The 18,608-nt window shown below is 34.1% G+C and overlaps 1 protein-coding gene across 1 annotated transcript in view; it reads left to right on the top strand.

Moving 5' to 3' along the window:
* LOC133577208 (uncharacterized) overlaps positions 1 to 18,608 on the top strand; it is a 224,382-nt gene that overhangs the window by 3,687 nt on the left and 202,087 nt on the right. The window contains exons 3-4 of the mRNA XM_072912544.1: positions 1 to 1,698; positions 13,584 to 13,797. The exon at positions 1 to 1,698 is cut by the window's left edge and continues 258 nt beyond it. Of these exons, the coding sequence (XP_072768645.1) occupies positions 1 to 1,698; positions 13,584 to 13,797 (1,912 nt within the window). The remainder of the gene's footprint in view (positions 1,699 to 13,583; positions 13,798 to 18,608) is intronic.

An 18,608-nucleotide genomic window follows, 5' to 3' on the forward strand; every position in this document is an offset into this window, starting at 1 on the left:
ACCAAAATTAATGTGGTCAAGAAGGAGCAGCAGAAGAAGGCTGAGGAAGCGAAGGAGACAAATATGCTCAAGGAGCAGCAGAAGAAGAAAGAAGAGGAGGTGACCAAAACTAATGTGGTCAAGAAGGAGCAGCAGCAGAAGAAGAAGGCTAAGGAGGCGAAGGAGACAAATATGCTGAAGAAGGAGCAGCAGAAGAAGAAAGAGGAGGTGACCGAAACTAATGTGGTCAAGAAGGAGCAGCAGCAGAAGGAGGCGAAGGAGACAAATATGCTGAAGAAGGAGCAGCAGAAGAAGAAAGAGGAGGTGACCGAAACTAATGTGATCAAGAAGGAGCAGCAGCAGAAGAAGGCTAAAGAGGCAAAGGAGACAAATATGCTGAAGAAGGAGCAGCAGAAGAAGAAAGAGGAGGAAGTGACCGAAACTAATGTGGTCAAGAAGGAGCAGCAGAAGAAGAAGGCTAAGGAGGTGAATGAGACAAATATGCTGAAGAAGGAGCAGCAGAAGAAGAAAGAGGAGGTGACCGAAACTAATGTGGTCAAGAAGGAGCAGCAGAAGGAGGCGAATGAGACAAATATGCTGAAGAAGGAGCAGCAGAAAAAGAAAGAGGAGGTGACCGAAACTAATGTGATCAAGAAGGAGCAGAAAAAGGCTAAGGAGGCAAAGGAGACAAATATGCTCCAGAAGGAGCAGAAGAAGAAAGAGGAGGAGGTGACCGAAACTAATGTGGTCAAGAAGGAGCAGCAGCAGAAGAAGGCGAAGGAGACACATATGCTCAAGGAAGAGCAGCAGCAGAAGGAGGCAAAGGGGAGAAATATGCTCCAGAAGGAGCAGCAGAAGAAAAAGGAGGAGGAGTTGTCTGAAACTAATGTGGTCAAGAAGGAGCAGCAGAAGAAGAAGAAGAAAAAGGAGGAGGTGGTGACTGAAACTAATGTGGTCAAGAAGGAGCAGCAGAAGAAGGCTGAGGATGGAAAGGAGACCCATATGCCCAAGAAGGAGCAGAAGAAGAAGGCTGAGGAGGCGAAGGAGACAAATATGCTCAAAAAGGAGCAGCAGAAGAAAAAGGAGGAGGAGGTGTCTGAAACTAATGTGATCAAGAAGGAGCAGCAGAAGGCTGATGAGGGAAATGAGACAAATATGCTGAAGGAGGAGGGCAAAGAGACATTTGTGGTCAAAAGGAAGAAGAAGAAGAAGACAGAGAAGGTGAAGGAGACAAATGTGGTCAAGGAAGAGCAGCCGAAAGAAATCATGGAGGCAAATGTGATCAAGAAGGAGCAGCAGAAGGCTGATGAGGGAAATGAGACAAATATGCTGAAGGAGGAGGGCAAAGAGATATTTGTGGTCAAAGGGAAGAAGAAGAAGAAGAAGACAGAGAGGGTGAAGGAGACAAATGTGGTCAAGGAAGAGCAGCTGAAAGAAATCATGGAGGCAAATGTGATCAAGAAGGAGCAGCAGAAGCAAGTCAAGCAGACACATTTGATCAAGAAGGAGACAAATGTGGTCAAGATGGAAGTGAAGGAGACAAATGTGATACAAAAGGAGACAAATGTGGTCAAGAAGGAGCAGCCGAAGAAGAAAAAGGAGGTGAATGTGCTCCAGGAGATCCCGGAGGTGAAGGAGATGCCGGCCATAGAACTACATGAAGCCCCAGATCCTTCTTTGAGGAGGAGGAGAAGGAGGCGACGCCACAAAGCGGAGATGGTGAGTGGAAACACAAATGTAACATCACAACTTTATTCACACAAAGTCTACCAGCCTTTTGTGTGTCTGTAGCGAGCACTTTATAACTGTGCACATAATAGATGTAGTGATTATTACACACAACAACGTGTGGGACAGGACCGCACCAATGTTAGTGAGCTACATGACATTTGAACAGTATCAACGTCTTTACTCTGCCAAGAAAGATCAAGTTGTCAAGACTGACGGATAGTTGGCAGAGCTGGGGGATGCTTTTTAGGATGTGCGGTGAAGCCCGGGGGCAGGAGGTTGTTGCTTCTTGTCAGGAGAAGCCACAACCACAAAAGCCAACATGTCTCAGAAGTGGAGCAAACAAGAGAAGGAGATGATATCTTACATAAACAGGTACTGTACGTACACCGTACAAATCTGCAGCTCCTGCTTTTTTACCCCGTAAATAAACACTAAGTACAATTATGAGTTGTTTTTGAAAACTGGAATTTTTGGTTTTCACAATGTATTACTGTAAATCAGGGGTGCTCATTACGTCGATCGGGAGCTACTGGTCGATCTCGGAGGGTGTGTCAGTCGATCACCAGCCAGGCATTAAAAAAATAGTCCTAAAAATGAGCGATCATAAATCTTCACTATGACGTCACTTTCGTCACTTGATTGACATTCACGGCACCCGAGGGTCTTCTGAGATGACGCTGGCTGCTGCCAGCTCATTAAAATTACCGACTGGAAGGCGAGAAACACTTTATTTCAACAGACTCTGGCGCCGTACCTGTCGTCAAAACTCCAAAGACCGACTGCACAGTTGTGCTAACAAAATAAGAGTCTCAGAAAGCTGGCGTGCACAAGCTAGCAAGCTACGGAGTTTGCCGACCATGTACTTCTTGTAAAGTGTATACAAAGGAGTACGGAAGCTGGACAAATAAGATGCCAAAAACCAACCACTTTCATGTGGTATTGGACAGAAAGGAGACTTTTTTTCTCCTCCATTCGAAAATGCGGACATTATCAGCACCACTGTCTGATTCCTATCAATGCAAGTCATCAGAATCAGGTAATACACCAACTTATATTCTTGTCTTCATGAAAGAAAGGAATCTATATTTGTTAAACATGCTTGTATTATCTTTAAACACCTTTAACTTGTTAACAATATTAACTATATGTGTTAAACATGCTTGTATTATCTTTAAACACCTTTAACTTGTTAACAATATTAACTATATGTGTTAAACATGCTTGTATTATCTTTAAACACCTTTAAGTTAACAATATTAACTATATGTATTAAACATTCTTGTATTATCATTAAACACCTTTAATTTTTTAACAATATTAACTGTGTTAAACATGCTTGTATTATCATTAAACACCTTTAACTTGTTAACAATATTAACTATGTGTTAAACATACTTGTATTATCATTAAACACCTTTAATGTATTAACAATATTAACTATATGTGTTAAACATGCTTGCATTATCATTAAACACCTTTAACTTGTTAACAAAAACATATATTTCATAAATAAGTAAATATAAATTATATATATGAATGAGGTAGATCCCCACGACTTGATCAATTGAAAAGTAGCTCGCCTGCAGAAAAAGTGTGAGCACCCCTGCTGTAAATAATAAAAAAAACAGTACTACACTGCAAAAACTGGCAGCTCAGTTCCCAAAATTGTACTGTATAAAACACTGCTGCTATTTCCCCTTTAACCCCTTAAGGCCCAAGCTGTTTGTTTACCGTATTTTTCGGACTATAAGTCGCTCCTGAGTATAAGTGGCACCGGCCGAAAATGCATAATAAAGAAGGGAAAAAAACATATAAGTTGCACTGGAGTATAAGTCGCATTTGGTAAGAGTCATTCAAATAACTATAACATATAGAACATGCTATACGTTTACCAAACTATCTGTCACTCCTGATCGCTAAATCCCATGAAATCTTATACGTCTAGTCCGGGGGTCGGCAACCCGCGGCTCTAAAGCCGCATGCGGCTCTTTAGCGCCGCCCTAGTGGCTCTCTGGAGCTTTTTCTAAAATGTATGAAAAATGGAAAAAGGTGAGGGGAAAAAATATATATTTTTTGTTTTAATATGGTTTCTGTGGGAGGACAAACATGACACAAACCTCCATAATTGTTATAAAGCACACTGTTTGTATTAAACATTAGGGATGTCCAATAATGGCTTTTTGCCGATATTCCAATATTGTCCAACTCTTTAATTACCGATACCGATATATACAGTCGTGGAATTAACACATTATTATGCCTAATTTGGACAACCAGGTATGGTGAAGATAAGGTCCTTTTTAAAAAAAAAAAAAATTATAAAATAAGATAAATAAATTAAAAACATTTTCTTGAATAAAAAAGAAAGTAAAACAATATAAAAACAGTTACATAGAAACTAGTAATGAATGAAAATGAGTAAAATTAACTGTTAAAGGTTAGTACTATTAGTGGACCAGCAGCACGCACAATCATGTGTGCATACGGACTGTATCCCTTGCAGACTGTATTGATATATATTGATATATAATGTAGGAACCACAATATTAATAACAGAAAGAAACAACCCTTTTGTGTGAATGAGTGTGAATGGGGGAGGGAGGTTTTTTGGGTTGGTGCACTAATTGTAAGTGTATCTTGTGTTTTTTATGTTGATTTAATAAAATTTAAAAAACGATACCGATAACAAAAAAAACGATACCGATATTTTCCGATATTACATTTTGAAGCATTTATCGGCAGATAATATAGGTATCGTTTTTTTTATTATCGGTATCGTTTTTTTTTTTATTAAATCAACATAAAAAACATCTCTATTAACATGCTTCACTGATTCGAGTATTTGGCTAGCGCCGTTTTGTCCTACTAATTTTGGCGGTCCTTGAACTCACCGTAGTTTGTTTACATGTATAACTTTCTAGGACGTGTTTTATGCCTCTCCTTTTTCTGTCTCATTTTGTTCACTAAACTTTTAGCGTTGTGCGTGAATGCACAAAGGTGAGTTTTGTTGATGTTATTGACTTGCGTGGAGTGACCATATTTGGTCACTGCATGACTGCAAGCTAATCGATGCTAATATGCTATTTAGGCTAGCTATATGTATATATTGCATCATTATGCCTCATTTGTAGGTATATTTGAGGTATTTTAGTTTCCTTTAAGTCCTCTTAATTCAATTTATATCTCATGACACACTGTCTGTATGTAATATGGCTTTTAATTTTTTGCGGCTCCAGATAGATTTGTATTTGTATTTTTGGTCCAATATGGCTCTTTCAACATTTTGGGTTGCCGACCCCTGGTCTAGTCTCTTACGTGAATGAGCGAAATAATATTATTTGATATTTTACGCTAATGTGTGAATCATTTCACACATAAGTCGCTCCTGAGTATAAGTCGCACCCCCGGCCAAACTATGAAAAAAACTGCGACTTATAGTCGGAAAAATACGGTACATGCTTTTTTTTATATTTCTCTTTGCTATTTGGGCTTATTGGACCCTAATTAGAATAAAAACTAAGAATCATCTTTTGATATGATGTACTTAGTCCATAAGTACACAAACATGTACTTCATGTTTTATTTTTACACTTTTTTTTTTTTTTTCAAATTTCCATTGTATGTTATACCGTATTTTTCGGACTAAAAGTCGCAGTTTTTCTGGTATGTTACGTTAACATATCAGTTGGTTATTTATGCCTCATATAACGTACACTTATTCAGCCTGTTGTTCACTATTCTTTATTTATTTTAAATTGCCTTTCAAATGTCTATTCTTGGTGTTGGCTTTTATCAAATACATTTCCCCAAAAAATGCGACTTATACTCCAGTGCGACTTATGTTTTTTTCCTTCTTTATTATGCATTTTCGGCCGGAGCGACTTATACTCCGAAAAATACGGTACTCTTCTGACACCACCAGATGGCAGTATAAGTGTCCACATAAGTGGCCATAAGACCCCAATTCAGTAGTGTACACAATTTTGGAAATAAGAGCTAAAAGGTGCTGTCCACGCATGTGGCCACTAAGCCTTTAGATTATAGTAATATGGTGTAGGGTTGTACGGTATACCGGTACTAGTATAGTACCGCCTCTAAAAAGTACCGCCCCCCCCCATTCCTTTTTTTTAACGGGCATGACAGCGCGTCGTCACGTCATGACATTGCTGGTTTTAGGAGCAGAGGAGCATGTTCGGCAGCGCACACACACGGAGTACTTACAAGCAGACACAGTGTGTAGACAGAAAAGGGAGAATGGACGCATTTTGGTGTAAAAACTGACAATAAAGGTGAAGTTATAACACTGAAACACCCTCAGGAAGAGGTGCTTTAACACATGGCTAACTATCCATCCACAGTGTTTTAGCTACTTCTAAATCACTAATCCTGGCCTCCATGGTGACAAAGTAAGTTTTTTACAAGTATTATTATCACTGGAGGATGAGGAATAGCTAAACATGCTTCACTACACACCGTAGGAGGATACAATAGCTCACCGGCGTCACAATGTAAACAAACGCCATGGGTGGATCTACACCTGACATCCACTGTAATGATATCAAGTACAAGAGCGTATATTGTCGAAACTACTATGATTACAACAAAATCTTTTTCTTTTAAAATTCATATTATGTTTATAAAGACAGTAAATACGTCCCTGGACACACGAGGACTTTGAATATGACCAATGTATGATCCTGTAACTACTTGGTATCAGATCCATACCTAAATGTGTGGTATCATCCAAAACTAATGTAAAGTATCAAAGAAGAGAAGAATAAGTGATTATTACATTTTAACAGAAGTGTAGATAGAACATGTTAAAACAGAAAATAAGCAGATATTAACAGTAAATGAACAAGTAGATGAATAATCCATTTTTTACAGTTTGTCCCTCGTAATGTGTACAAAATAATAGGTGTATAAATGACACAATATGTTACTGCGTACGTCAGCAGACTAATTAGGAGTCTTTGTTTGTTTACTTACTACTAAAAGACAAGTTGTCTAGTATGTTCACTTTTTATTTAAGGACTAAATTAGAATAATAAACATATGTTTCATGTACACTAAGATTGTTGTGTTACAATAAAAACAATAATGACATTTGTTTGTGGTTCCCTTTTATAAAGAAAAGTATGGAAATACATTTTGGTACTGGTACCAAAATATCGATATCAGGACAACCCTAATATGGCGTAAAAACAACCATGGATTTTCCAGTTAAAAAAAACGAAAACTTACCAATAAAACAGTGGTACTTTGTTTACAGTAATGTACTGTAAAAAAAATAAAAATTGCGAACATTTTTTTTTTTCGTCAAAAAGCAGAAGGTAAGAACCAATTAATTTAGCTACGCATATTATTTTCAGGCTTTCGCGGACCGCAATGCATAGACTTGGACTTAGACAAACTTTAATGATCCACAAGGGAAATTATTATTATGTTATTTATTTTTAAGTATTGTATTGTATTATTCCTTACTGTTTTTATTCATATTTGCCGTGACCTGAGTCTAAATTTGGTGTGGTACATGTGCATATGTGTATGACAAATACAGGTCTGGTCCCTGGACCTTGACTTAGACACCTGGCTCTCCAAGTACCACCATACAGACCATGATTATAATACAGTAGCGTAGTAGACCTAAGTATTAGTTAAAAAACAAGGCAGAGGTTTTATTTAACAAGTATATATTTCTATATAGCATTACACAGTTTGAATATGGTGAAATAATACTTGTGTAATGAACCACATGAAATTAATTGAACGTAATGAAATGATTTTTTTTTTGGCAGACAGACAAAGCTGGCATGGAGACTTCATGTTGGCAGACAGAGAAGCACACTGATTATATAACAACTCATTATATCGCAGCATGACAGCGGAGTTATTGTATTTACATTGCACCTGTGTCAACATTTATTTGTCTAATGCAGTTTTTATGTTAACATTTTATACATATTATTATTCATAACCATGTCAAAATCAACCAAACTTGTCACTTTTGTTTGTGCTGGAAAATTTTTCAGTCCAACTATTATAGTTTTTATGTTATGGTTGTTGGTTATCAATAATAACATTACAACTATAATAGTTTGGCAAAAATGTTGGAGCACAAACATTTGGGGAGCTTTTGACAAGGATTATGAACAATAAAACGTTAACAGTAAAACTATAATAGACAAAAAAATGCACACAAACAAACTGGACGTGTGTGTTGATAAATAATAATTGTTTTTGATCATGAAATCATTTTTCATTGCAAAATTTAAAAATGAGCTGAATATAATAATAATAATAGATTTTATTTGTAAAAAGCACTTTACATTGAGTAAACAACCTCAAAGTGCTACAGTGTATTAATAAGAATTAAAGTAAAAAGATAATAATAAAAATAAAAACTAGAACAGCCAAATAGCTAAAACTAGTATGCATATATCTAAAAAATAAAAAACCCTTTTTAAAAGCATCCCCAGTCTGTGGTGCCCTCAGGTGGTCAGGGAGAGCGTTCCACAGACTGGGAGCGGCGGAGCAGAAAGCCCAGTCTCCCATTGTTCGTAGCTTTGTCCTCGGAGGTTGGAGGAGGTTAGCCTGTCCGGAGCGGAGGTGTCGTGTGGAGGATTTGGGGGTGAGTAGTTCTTTGAGGTAGAGAAGGGGCATTTCCATGGAGGCACTGGTGGGTTAGTAGGGAGACTTTGAATATGACAACTGTTGTCCAGTTGTTATATTTTGTTTTCACATTTCTGAATCAGTTACAGTGTCAAATCCTAGGCAGTAGTGTATAGTTTATGGTGTGCTGGCTAGTCTTTTTGTTGCGCCCTGAAAAGTGTTAACACTGTAAGTATTGTACTTATTACGCAGCAGCTGTTTGATTGTAACGTGCGTCTTAAATGTAGGTTTCATTAACACCTTTTGCGAGTGTTGAAATTAAAAAGTTAAAATTGCTAATGCTAATCGGTAGCATGTGAATGGCAAAGCCAATGTAAATTACCATCAAGCTGGCGCATTTTTGAAAAAGTGAAGCATTACTTGACTGTTTTTTTTAAAGTCTATTTCTTTGTTGACATTGAAAATCGCAACATTACCTAGACTCGGTTGTTTTGGCCGAGTCCGCTCTCAGTGCTGCTGGAGTGATCGCCAAGTGCGAAGAGTCGAATAAGTGGCCGTGACGTCACGTGCGACCCAGGCATACCGTAACCTTTGACGTCAGTTGGCGCCCGGTAGGACCGGCGGGATGCAATCGGCGCCCGTATTTTGTAATAAGTTTTGCGTTATTCCATAATTTGTCAATGTTTATTACAAAATGTGGGGTTACTATGTAATCAGGTGAATATTATAATTAATGTTTTATATTTTATTCATATTTATCTCCATTGTATTTTATATTGTTTATACAACATTTATATTATTTATTTATATTTTTTATAATACATGTTTTATATTTTAATTATATTTATATAAATGTTATTTTTTATATAAAATGTATATTATATTATTTATATATATTTGATATGTTTTATAGTTTATTTTTATTATATTCATATAAATGTTATATTACATTATTTATATATATTTAACATTTTTTATAATTTCTTTTTTATATTTTATTTATATAAATGTTATTTATATAACATGTATATTGTGTTATATATTTTTATAATGTATTTTTTATACTTTATTTATATTTATATAAATGGTATATTTATATAAAATGTATATTATATTATTTATATATATATTTGATCTTTTTTATAAGTTATTTTTTATATTTTATTTATATAAATAACATTTATATAACATGTATATTGTATTATATATTTTTATAATTTATTTTATACTTTATATTTAAATAAATATTATTTATATAAAATGTATATTATATTATTTATATGTATTTGATATTGTTATAATTTATTTATTTTTTTCAAATTATATTTATATAAAGTTATAATTATATAAAGTGTATATTATTTGTATATATTTAGTTTTTATAATGTATATTTAAATTTTGTTTATATTTACATAAATGTTATATTTATATAAAATGTATATTATTTATATACATTTGATTTTTATTATAATTTACTTTTGTGTTACAATTTAGCACTGGCTACTATAGAGTCATATATTCATTGAAAAAATATTGTCCATCAATATCTTCACTCAATTTATGAGCATGATTTCGTATTTTGTTGGGAAAGTCGCAAGGCGCAATTTTCCACACGTTTTCCCCCCACTTCCGGGAGTAGTCACGTGACGTGCGCATCCACGCGACATGTCAGACAGTCTATGTGTTTCTTTTTAGAGTGGGGTAGAAAAATAGCACTTTGTGATGTCTTGCACTCGGTTTAGTTCGGGACGGTTCGACTCGACTCCCCCCCGCCCTTCATGCTTAAAAAAAAAAAAAAAAAAAAAAAAGCAGCAGCGTTAGTGCGCAGGCGCGCCTCTTCCGCTGCAGAGAGGAGGATGAAAGTGATAGAAACGCGACGTTTTCCGTGATTTGATGACATAAATATAGATAAAACGAGAAGAGTCACCGTGCCCACGACCTGCCCACGACCTGCGGACATTTCCAGCGTGAGTACGGCGGTCGCGATGATGTCAGCAAGTTTTGCCGGTGCGAGGGGCGGGGGGAGGTTCGCAGGTGCAGCCTGCAGGTCTCTCCTCACTGCGGGAAGCAGACGTGCCTTACAATGCTGCGTGTTTGTGGGATGGACGCCCCGAACTGGCCTTTTGGAGAGTGTAAAAACGCTGTATTGTCCAAAGTGTAGTCCGGGGGCTCATTTTTTTGACATTGCACTAAGAAAATGGATGGGGGAAAAAATAGCAAAAAGGCACAATAATCATTTTGAATGACTGCAGGCTGGTTGTTTTATTTCGTTATCCACAACTTTTGAGCATGATTGCTTTATTTTCTCCATGCATCCTTTGGTTTGTCTAGTATGCAACACTGGCTGGTTTGGAGACTGCAGTTTTAAAGCATCCTCTTTAAGACCACCTTTACCCTGACCCACTTTCCACCCTGCATGGTCACATGATGTAACAAACCTGTTCATCGCTAAGATGCTTGGACATTCTGACATATACTAGTAATAATAATAACTAAATGATTTGGTTTTTTTGGTGTAGAATCTTATGTGTGAATGTTTGGACATTCACACTATAATAGTAATAATAATTATAATAATAAAAGCTGTGTGAATGCTTTGACATTATTACATAGAATAATAATAATTATAATAAATAGTGTTTTGGTGTATAATTGTATGTGTGAATGTTTGGACATTCACACTATAATAATAATGATAATAAATAATAATAGATTATTTATGGTGTAGAATCTTATATGTGTGAATGTTTGGACATTCACACAATAATAATAAAAATAGATGATTTTTGGTGTAGAATCTTTTGTGTGAATGATTGGACATTCACACAATAATTATAGATGATTTTTGGTGTAGAATCTTATGTGTGAATGATGGACATTCACACAATAAATAATAATAGATAATGTTTGGTGTATAATCTTATGTGTGAATGTTTAGACATTCACACAATAATAATAGATTATTTTTGGTGTAGAATCTTACGTGTGAATGATTGGATATTCAAACAATAATAATAATAATTTAAAAAAAACAGATGATTTTTGGTGTAGAATCTTATGTGTGAATGATTGCACATTCACACAATAATAATACCAAAATAATAATAGATGATTTGTGGTGTAGAATCTTATATGTGTGAATGTTTGGACATTCACACAATAATAATAAAAATAGATGATTTTTGGTGTAGAATCTTTTGTGTGAATGATTGGACATTCACACAATAATTATAGATGATTTTTGGTGTAGAATCTTATGTGTGAATGATGGAAATTCACACAATAAATAATAATAGATAATGTTTGGTGTATAATTTTATGTGTGAATGTTTGGACATTCACACAATAATAATAATAGATTATTTTTGGTGTAGAATCTTATGTGTGAATGATTGGACATTCAAACAATAATAATAATAATTTAAAAAAAACAGATGATTTGGTGTAGAATCTTATGTGTGAATGATTGCACATTCACACAATAATAATACCAAAATAATAATAGATGATTTGTGGTGTAGAATCTTATATGTGTGAATGTTTGGACATTCACACAATAATAATAAAAATAGATGATTTTTGGTGTAGAATCTTTTGTGTGAATGATTGGACATTCACACAATAATTATAGATGATTTTTGGTGTAGAATCTTATGTGTGAATGATGGAAATTCACACAATAAATAATAGATAATGTTTGGTGTATAATTTTATGTGTGAATGTTTGGACATTCACACAATAATAATAATAGATTATTTTTGGTGTAGAATCTTATGTGTGAATGATTGGACATTCAAACAATAATAATAATAATTAAAAAAAAACAGATGATTTGGTGTAGAATCTTATGTGTGAATGATTGGACATTCAAACAATAATAATAATAATTTTAAAAAAAACAGATGATTTGGTGTAGAATCTTATGTGTGAATGATTGGACATTCACACAATAATAATAAAAAAATATTAAAAGATGATTTTTGGTGTAGCATCTTATGTGTGAATGATTGGACATTCACACAATAATAATACAAAAATAATAATAGATGATTTTTGGTGTAGAATCTTATGTGTGAATGATTGGACATTCACACAATAATAACAATAGATGATTTTTGGTGTAGAATCTTACATGTGTGAATGCTAGAGACATTCACACAATAATAAGTAATAATCGATTATTTTTGGTGTAGAATCTTATGTGTGAATGTTTGGACATTCCCACAATAACAATAACAATATATGATTTTTGGTGTAGAATATTTTGTGTGAATGATTGGACATTCACACAATAATAATGGAGAATTTTTGGTGTAGAATCTTATGTGTGAATGTTTGGACATTCACACAATAATAATAATAGATGATTTTTGGTGTAGAATCTTATGTGTGAATGATTGGACATTCAAACAACAATAATAATAATAATTTTAAAAAAAAAAAGATGATTTTTGGTGTAGAATCTTGTGTGAATGATTGGACATTCACACAATAATGAAAAAAAAATAATAGATGATTTTTTAAATATATGTTTCTTAACTACATTGTCAATAAAATTGAAGTGCACAAAAAAATACAACTTCACCACTGGAGTCATCATTTTTGCATTTAGGATTATTCGCAATGACTTCTTCTCTTTGGTTGATGTCGGTGGGAAAGTGCATTACAAGTGGCCCAGACAGACCACAGCTGAGAAACAATTAGTCTTCATTTTGCTGACTAAAATGTTAAAAACAGTGTTCATTTTGACAGTTTGATTTAGTTTTAGTCCGTCTTTTCAATAAAATGTCTTATATTTCTTACATCTTCAGCTAAAAGGAGACAGTTTTTCAAAGGTTTTATCATCATTTTAAACATATTGTTATAGTGTTTGATGGCGGCCATCTTTTTACCCATCTTTGCCAAATGTCTTGGTGCCCTGAAGGTGTTTTTCAAAACACGCCTAAGTCCATCTCTGGCCACTTTATTAGGTACACCTGTGTTAGAACTGGGTCACTAAGATGCTAATGCACATTTTTGCATCATAGCCTAATCATTTCAGCAGACATCCTGTGGGATGTTATTTTTTTTTTCACACTCGACGAGCCGTCCAATCAGAGCGTGTGAGACGGTGCAGCCAGCGCCCTGTCGGGAGCATGCCTAGTGCCCCATGGTGACTCAGCAGAGCGCCGCAGAAAGGCCGTGAGCGCCTGTGCTGGTTCTGTTATGAGTTCCACCTGGTGGTGATGATGATGATTGTCATTGTGTCCCCGCCTGCAGGCCATGGAGCAGGTCCAGGACGAGCCCAGGAGGAAGCCTCTGGTCCGGGCGGCGTCGGAGGAGAGCGCGGCGGACCTGAGCTGGGCGGGGGGGTCGCCGCCCCCCGGGGACACGCTGCCGTGGAACCTGCCCAAGCACCACCGCATCAAGCGCTCCAAGTCGGCCTCGGGGGATGTGCTGGACGCGGCCGAGAGGGCCGTCATCCGGATCGCAGGTACTGTGGATGTTTTGATTATAATGCACCTGATCTGACAGAGCATAAGAAGACTGAGCAGTAGGGACCCTTACCCCGGATTTCCACTGAACGCGGCCTTGTTAGCAACATAGTGCAGACTTTTACGCGATCTCGCGAATCCACACAGTAACATCCCCCCCTGGCGAATGTGTCACACAGGCCCCCATAACCCCATTTAGCTGCCCAGGATATGCTTGTACATGATTCTTTCATTTTGGACCTTCAGAATCAGCAAGTCCTCATCCAGTTGTGTCAATAAATAATAATAATAATAATAATAATAATAATAGATGGTTTTTGGTGTAGAATGTTATTGTGTGAACGCTTGGACATTCACACAATAATAATAATAATAATAATAATAATAAAAATAATATTTTTGGTGTGGAATCTTATCGTGTGAATGCTTGGACATTCACACAATAATAATAGATAATAATAATGATAATAATAATAGATGATTTATGGTGTAGAATCTTATTGTGTGAATGCTTGGACAATACACAATAATACTAATAATAAATAAGAATAGCAATAGATGATTTTTGTTGTAGAATCTCTGAGTGAATGCTTGGACATTCACACAATATTAATATTAATAATAATAAAAATAACACATGATTTTTGATGTAGAGTCTTGTGTGAATGCTAGGATATTCACACAATAATAATATAATAATAATAAATAATAGTGATAATAATAATAAATGATTTTTGGTGTAGAATCTTATCGTGTGAATGCTTGGACATTCACACAATAATAATAGATAATAATAATGATAATAATAATAGATGATTTATGGTGTAGAATCTCATTGTGTGAATGTTTGGACAATACACAATAATACTAATAATAAATAAGTATAATAATGATTTTTGTTGTAGAATCTCTTTGAGTGAATGCTTGGACATTCACACAATATTAATATTAATAATAATAAAAATAATACATGATTTTTGATGTAGAGTCTTGTGTGAATGCTAGGATATTCACACAATAATAATAATAATAATAATAAATAATAGTGATAATAATAATAAATGATTTTTGGTGTAGAATCTTATCATGTGAATGCTTGGACATTCACACAATAATAATAGATAATAATAATGATAATAATAATAGATGATTTATGGTGTAGAATCTCATTGAGTGAATGCTTGGACAATACACAATAATACTAATAATAAATAAGTATAATAATTATTTTTGTTGTAGAATCTCTTTGAGTGAATGCTTGGACATTCACACAATATTAATATTAATAATAATAAAAATAACACATGATTTTTGATGTAGAGTCTTGTGTGAATGCTAGGATATTCACACAATAATAATAATAATAAATAATAGTGATAAATGATTTTTGGTGTAGAATCTTACTGTGTGAACGCTTGGACATTCACACAATAATAATAATAATAATAAAAATAAGATTTTTGGTGTGGAATCTTATCGTGTGAATGCTTGGACATTCACACAATAATAATAGATAATAATGATGATAATAATAATAGATGATTTATGGTGTAGAATCTTATTGTGTGAATGCTTGGACAATACACAATAATAATAATGCTAATAATAAATAAGTATAATAATAGATGATTTTTGTTGTAGAATCTCTTTGAGTGAATGCTTGGACATTCACACAATATTCATATTAATAATAATAAAAATAATACATTATTTTTGATGTAGAGTCTTGTGTGAATGCTAGGATATTCACACAATAATAATAATAATAAATAATAGTGATAATAATAATAAATGATTTTTGGTGTAGAATCTTACTGTGTGAATGCTTGGACATTCACACAAAAATAATAAATAATAATAATATATGATTTTTGGTGTAGAATCTTATTGTGTGAATGCTTGGACAATACAAAATAATAATAAATAATAATAATAGATAATTTTTGGTGTAGAATTGTATTGTGTGAATACTTGGATATTGACACAATAATAATAATGAATAATAATAATAGATTATTTTTGGTGTAGAATGTTATTGTGTGAATGCTTGGACATTCACACAACAATAGTAAATAATAATAATAATAATAGATGATTTATGGTGTAGAATTGTATTGTGTGACTACTTGGACATTGACACAATAATAATAATAATAATAATAATAGACGATTTTTGGTGTAGAATGTTATTGTGTGAATGCTTGGACATTCACACAACAATAGTAGATCATAATAATAATAGTAGATAATAATAATAATAATAATAGATGATTTATGGTGTAGAATCTTATTGTGTGAATGCTTGGACAATACACAATGATAATAAATAATAATAATAATTTTTGGTGTAGAATCTCTGTGTGAATGCTTGGACATTCACACAATAATAATAATGAAGGATTTTGGTGCAGAATCTTATTGTGTGAATGCTAGGATATTCACACAATAATAATAGATGATTTTTGGTGTAGAATGTTGTCTGAATGCTTGGACATTGACACAATAATAATAGATGATTTGTGGTGCTTGTGTTGTTATTGTTGTTGTTATTCTCATTCACCCGATCAACACCTGTGGCTTTTCATCAGTTCATGCTCATAGACTGTGCTTGGGCAGATCCAGTCTGAGCTCTTGGTGCCAAGGTCCAAACTATTTATCCTCTACATGAGGGGTGTGTGCACATGAAGGAAGGTTTTTGTTGTTTGTAGTGGGAAAAAGAATGTTTCCGTCAACAGATGTTAACCAAAGAATTGAATCGTTCATACGACGTATCAAGTTTAATGAATTGTAATAAGCTAAGTCAAATCTTAATGAATTGTTCATACACTAAATACAATCTTAATGAATCCTTCATACACTAAATACAATCTTAATGTATCCTTCATACACTAAATACAATCTTAATGAATCGTTCATACACTAAATACAATCTTAATGAATCCTTCATACACTAAATACAATCTTAATGAATCCTTCATACACTAAATACAATCTTAATGAATCCTTCATACACTAAATACAATCTTAATGAATCCTTCATACACTAAATACAATCTTAATGAATCGTTCATACACTACATCAAAACTTAATGAATCGTTCATACACTATATCAAATCTTAATGAATTGTTCATACACTACATCGAATCTTGATGAATTGTTCATACACTACATCGAATCCTCGTGAATCGTTAATACATTAAATCGTATTTTAATGAATCATTCGTATTTTAAATCAAATCTTGATGAATCATTCATACACTAAATCAAATTTTAATGTATCGCTTATACACTAACTTGTATCTAAATGAATCATTCATACACTAAATCAAATCTTAATGAATTATTCATATACTAAATAACATTTTAATGTATCACTCACACACTAAGTTGCATCTAAATGAATCGTTCATAAACTAAACTAAATCAAATCTTAATGAGTCGTTCATACACTTAATCAAATCTTAGTGAATCCATTCTAACGCCCATTCTGACAACAATTATAACATTAATTATAACATTAATTTTAACGTCCATTTTAACGTCCATTTTAACATCCATTTAAACATTAACTTTAATGTCCATTTTAACGTCCATTTTAACATCCATTTAAACATTCATTTTAACATCCATTTTAACATCCATTTTAACATCCATTTAAACATTCATTTTAACGTCCATTTTAACAACCATTTTAACGTCCATTTTAACATCCATTTAAACATCCATTTAAACATTCATTTTAACATCCATTTTAACATCCATTTTAACATTCATTTTAACGTCCATTTTAACAACCATTTTAAAGTCCATTTTAACATCCATTTTAACGCCCATTTTACCGTCCATTGTAACATCCATTTAAACATTCATTTTAACATCCATTTTAACAACCATTTTAACGTCCATTTTAACATCCATTGTAACGTCCATATTAACGTCCATTTTAACATCCATTGTAACGTCCATATAAACGTCCATTTTAACATTAATTTTAATGTCCATTTTAAAGTCCATTTTAATGCCCATTTTAACGTCCATTTTATCGTTCATTTTAACGTTCATTTTAACACCATTTTAACATCCGTTTTAACATTCATTTTAACACCAATTTTTAAATAATCCCTTTTAACACCATTTTAACGTCCATTTTAACGTTCATTTTAACATCCATTTTAACATCCATTTTAACACCCATTTTAACATTCATTTTAACACCAATTTTTAAATAATCCCTTTTAACATCCATTTTAACGTCCATTTTAACACCATTTTAAAGTCCATTTTAACATCCATTTTAATGTCCCTTTTAGCATCCATTTTAACATCCTTTTGAACATCCATTTTAATGTCCATTTTAACATCCTACCTTACATCCTACCGTACATCCTAGCTGTATTTACCAAGTCCCATTATAATGTGTTTATGAACGAGGGTGAATGTACTTCTGCAGTGAGGCTGGTGGTAAAGGTGCAGATGTTTGAGTCACACACCAGGAAGTGTGTCCGGGTTAACAAAGCATAGTTTCACTTTTGTTCTGCCACTCTGCTTGTCTGGCTGCCGTCTTATCGTGTGTGTGCGTGTGTGTGTGTGTGCGTGTGTGTGTGTGTGTGTGTGTGTCAGGCCTGTGCCTTTAAGAGGAGGGTGTGACATGACGCATGTGTTTTTGGAGTCGGGGGCGTGGGGGAGAGTCGGTGGGCACAGACGGTCAGGCCGGGTCAGCACCAGCAGCTGGCGGGCTGTCTTTCACTTTCATTATCAGCACAAAGATGATCCAAAGCGAGGCGGTGCAGAGCGTGAGGGAGAGCATG

Source organism: Nerophis lumbriciformis, linkage group LG37, assembly GCF_033978685.3.
Source record: "Nerophis lumbriciformis linkage group LG37, RoL_Nlum_v2.1, whole genome shotgun sequence".
NCBI lineage: Eukaryota > Metazoa > Chordata > Actinopteri > Syngnathiformes > Syngnathidae > Nerophis > Nerophis lumbriciformis.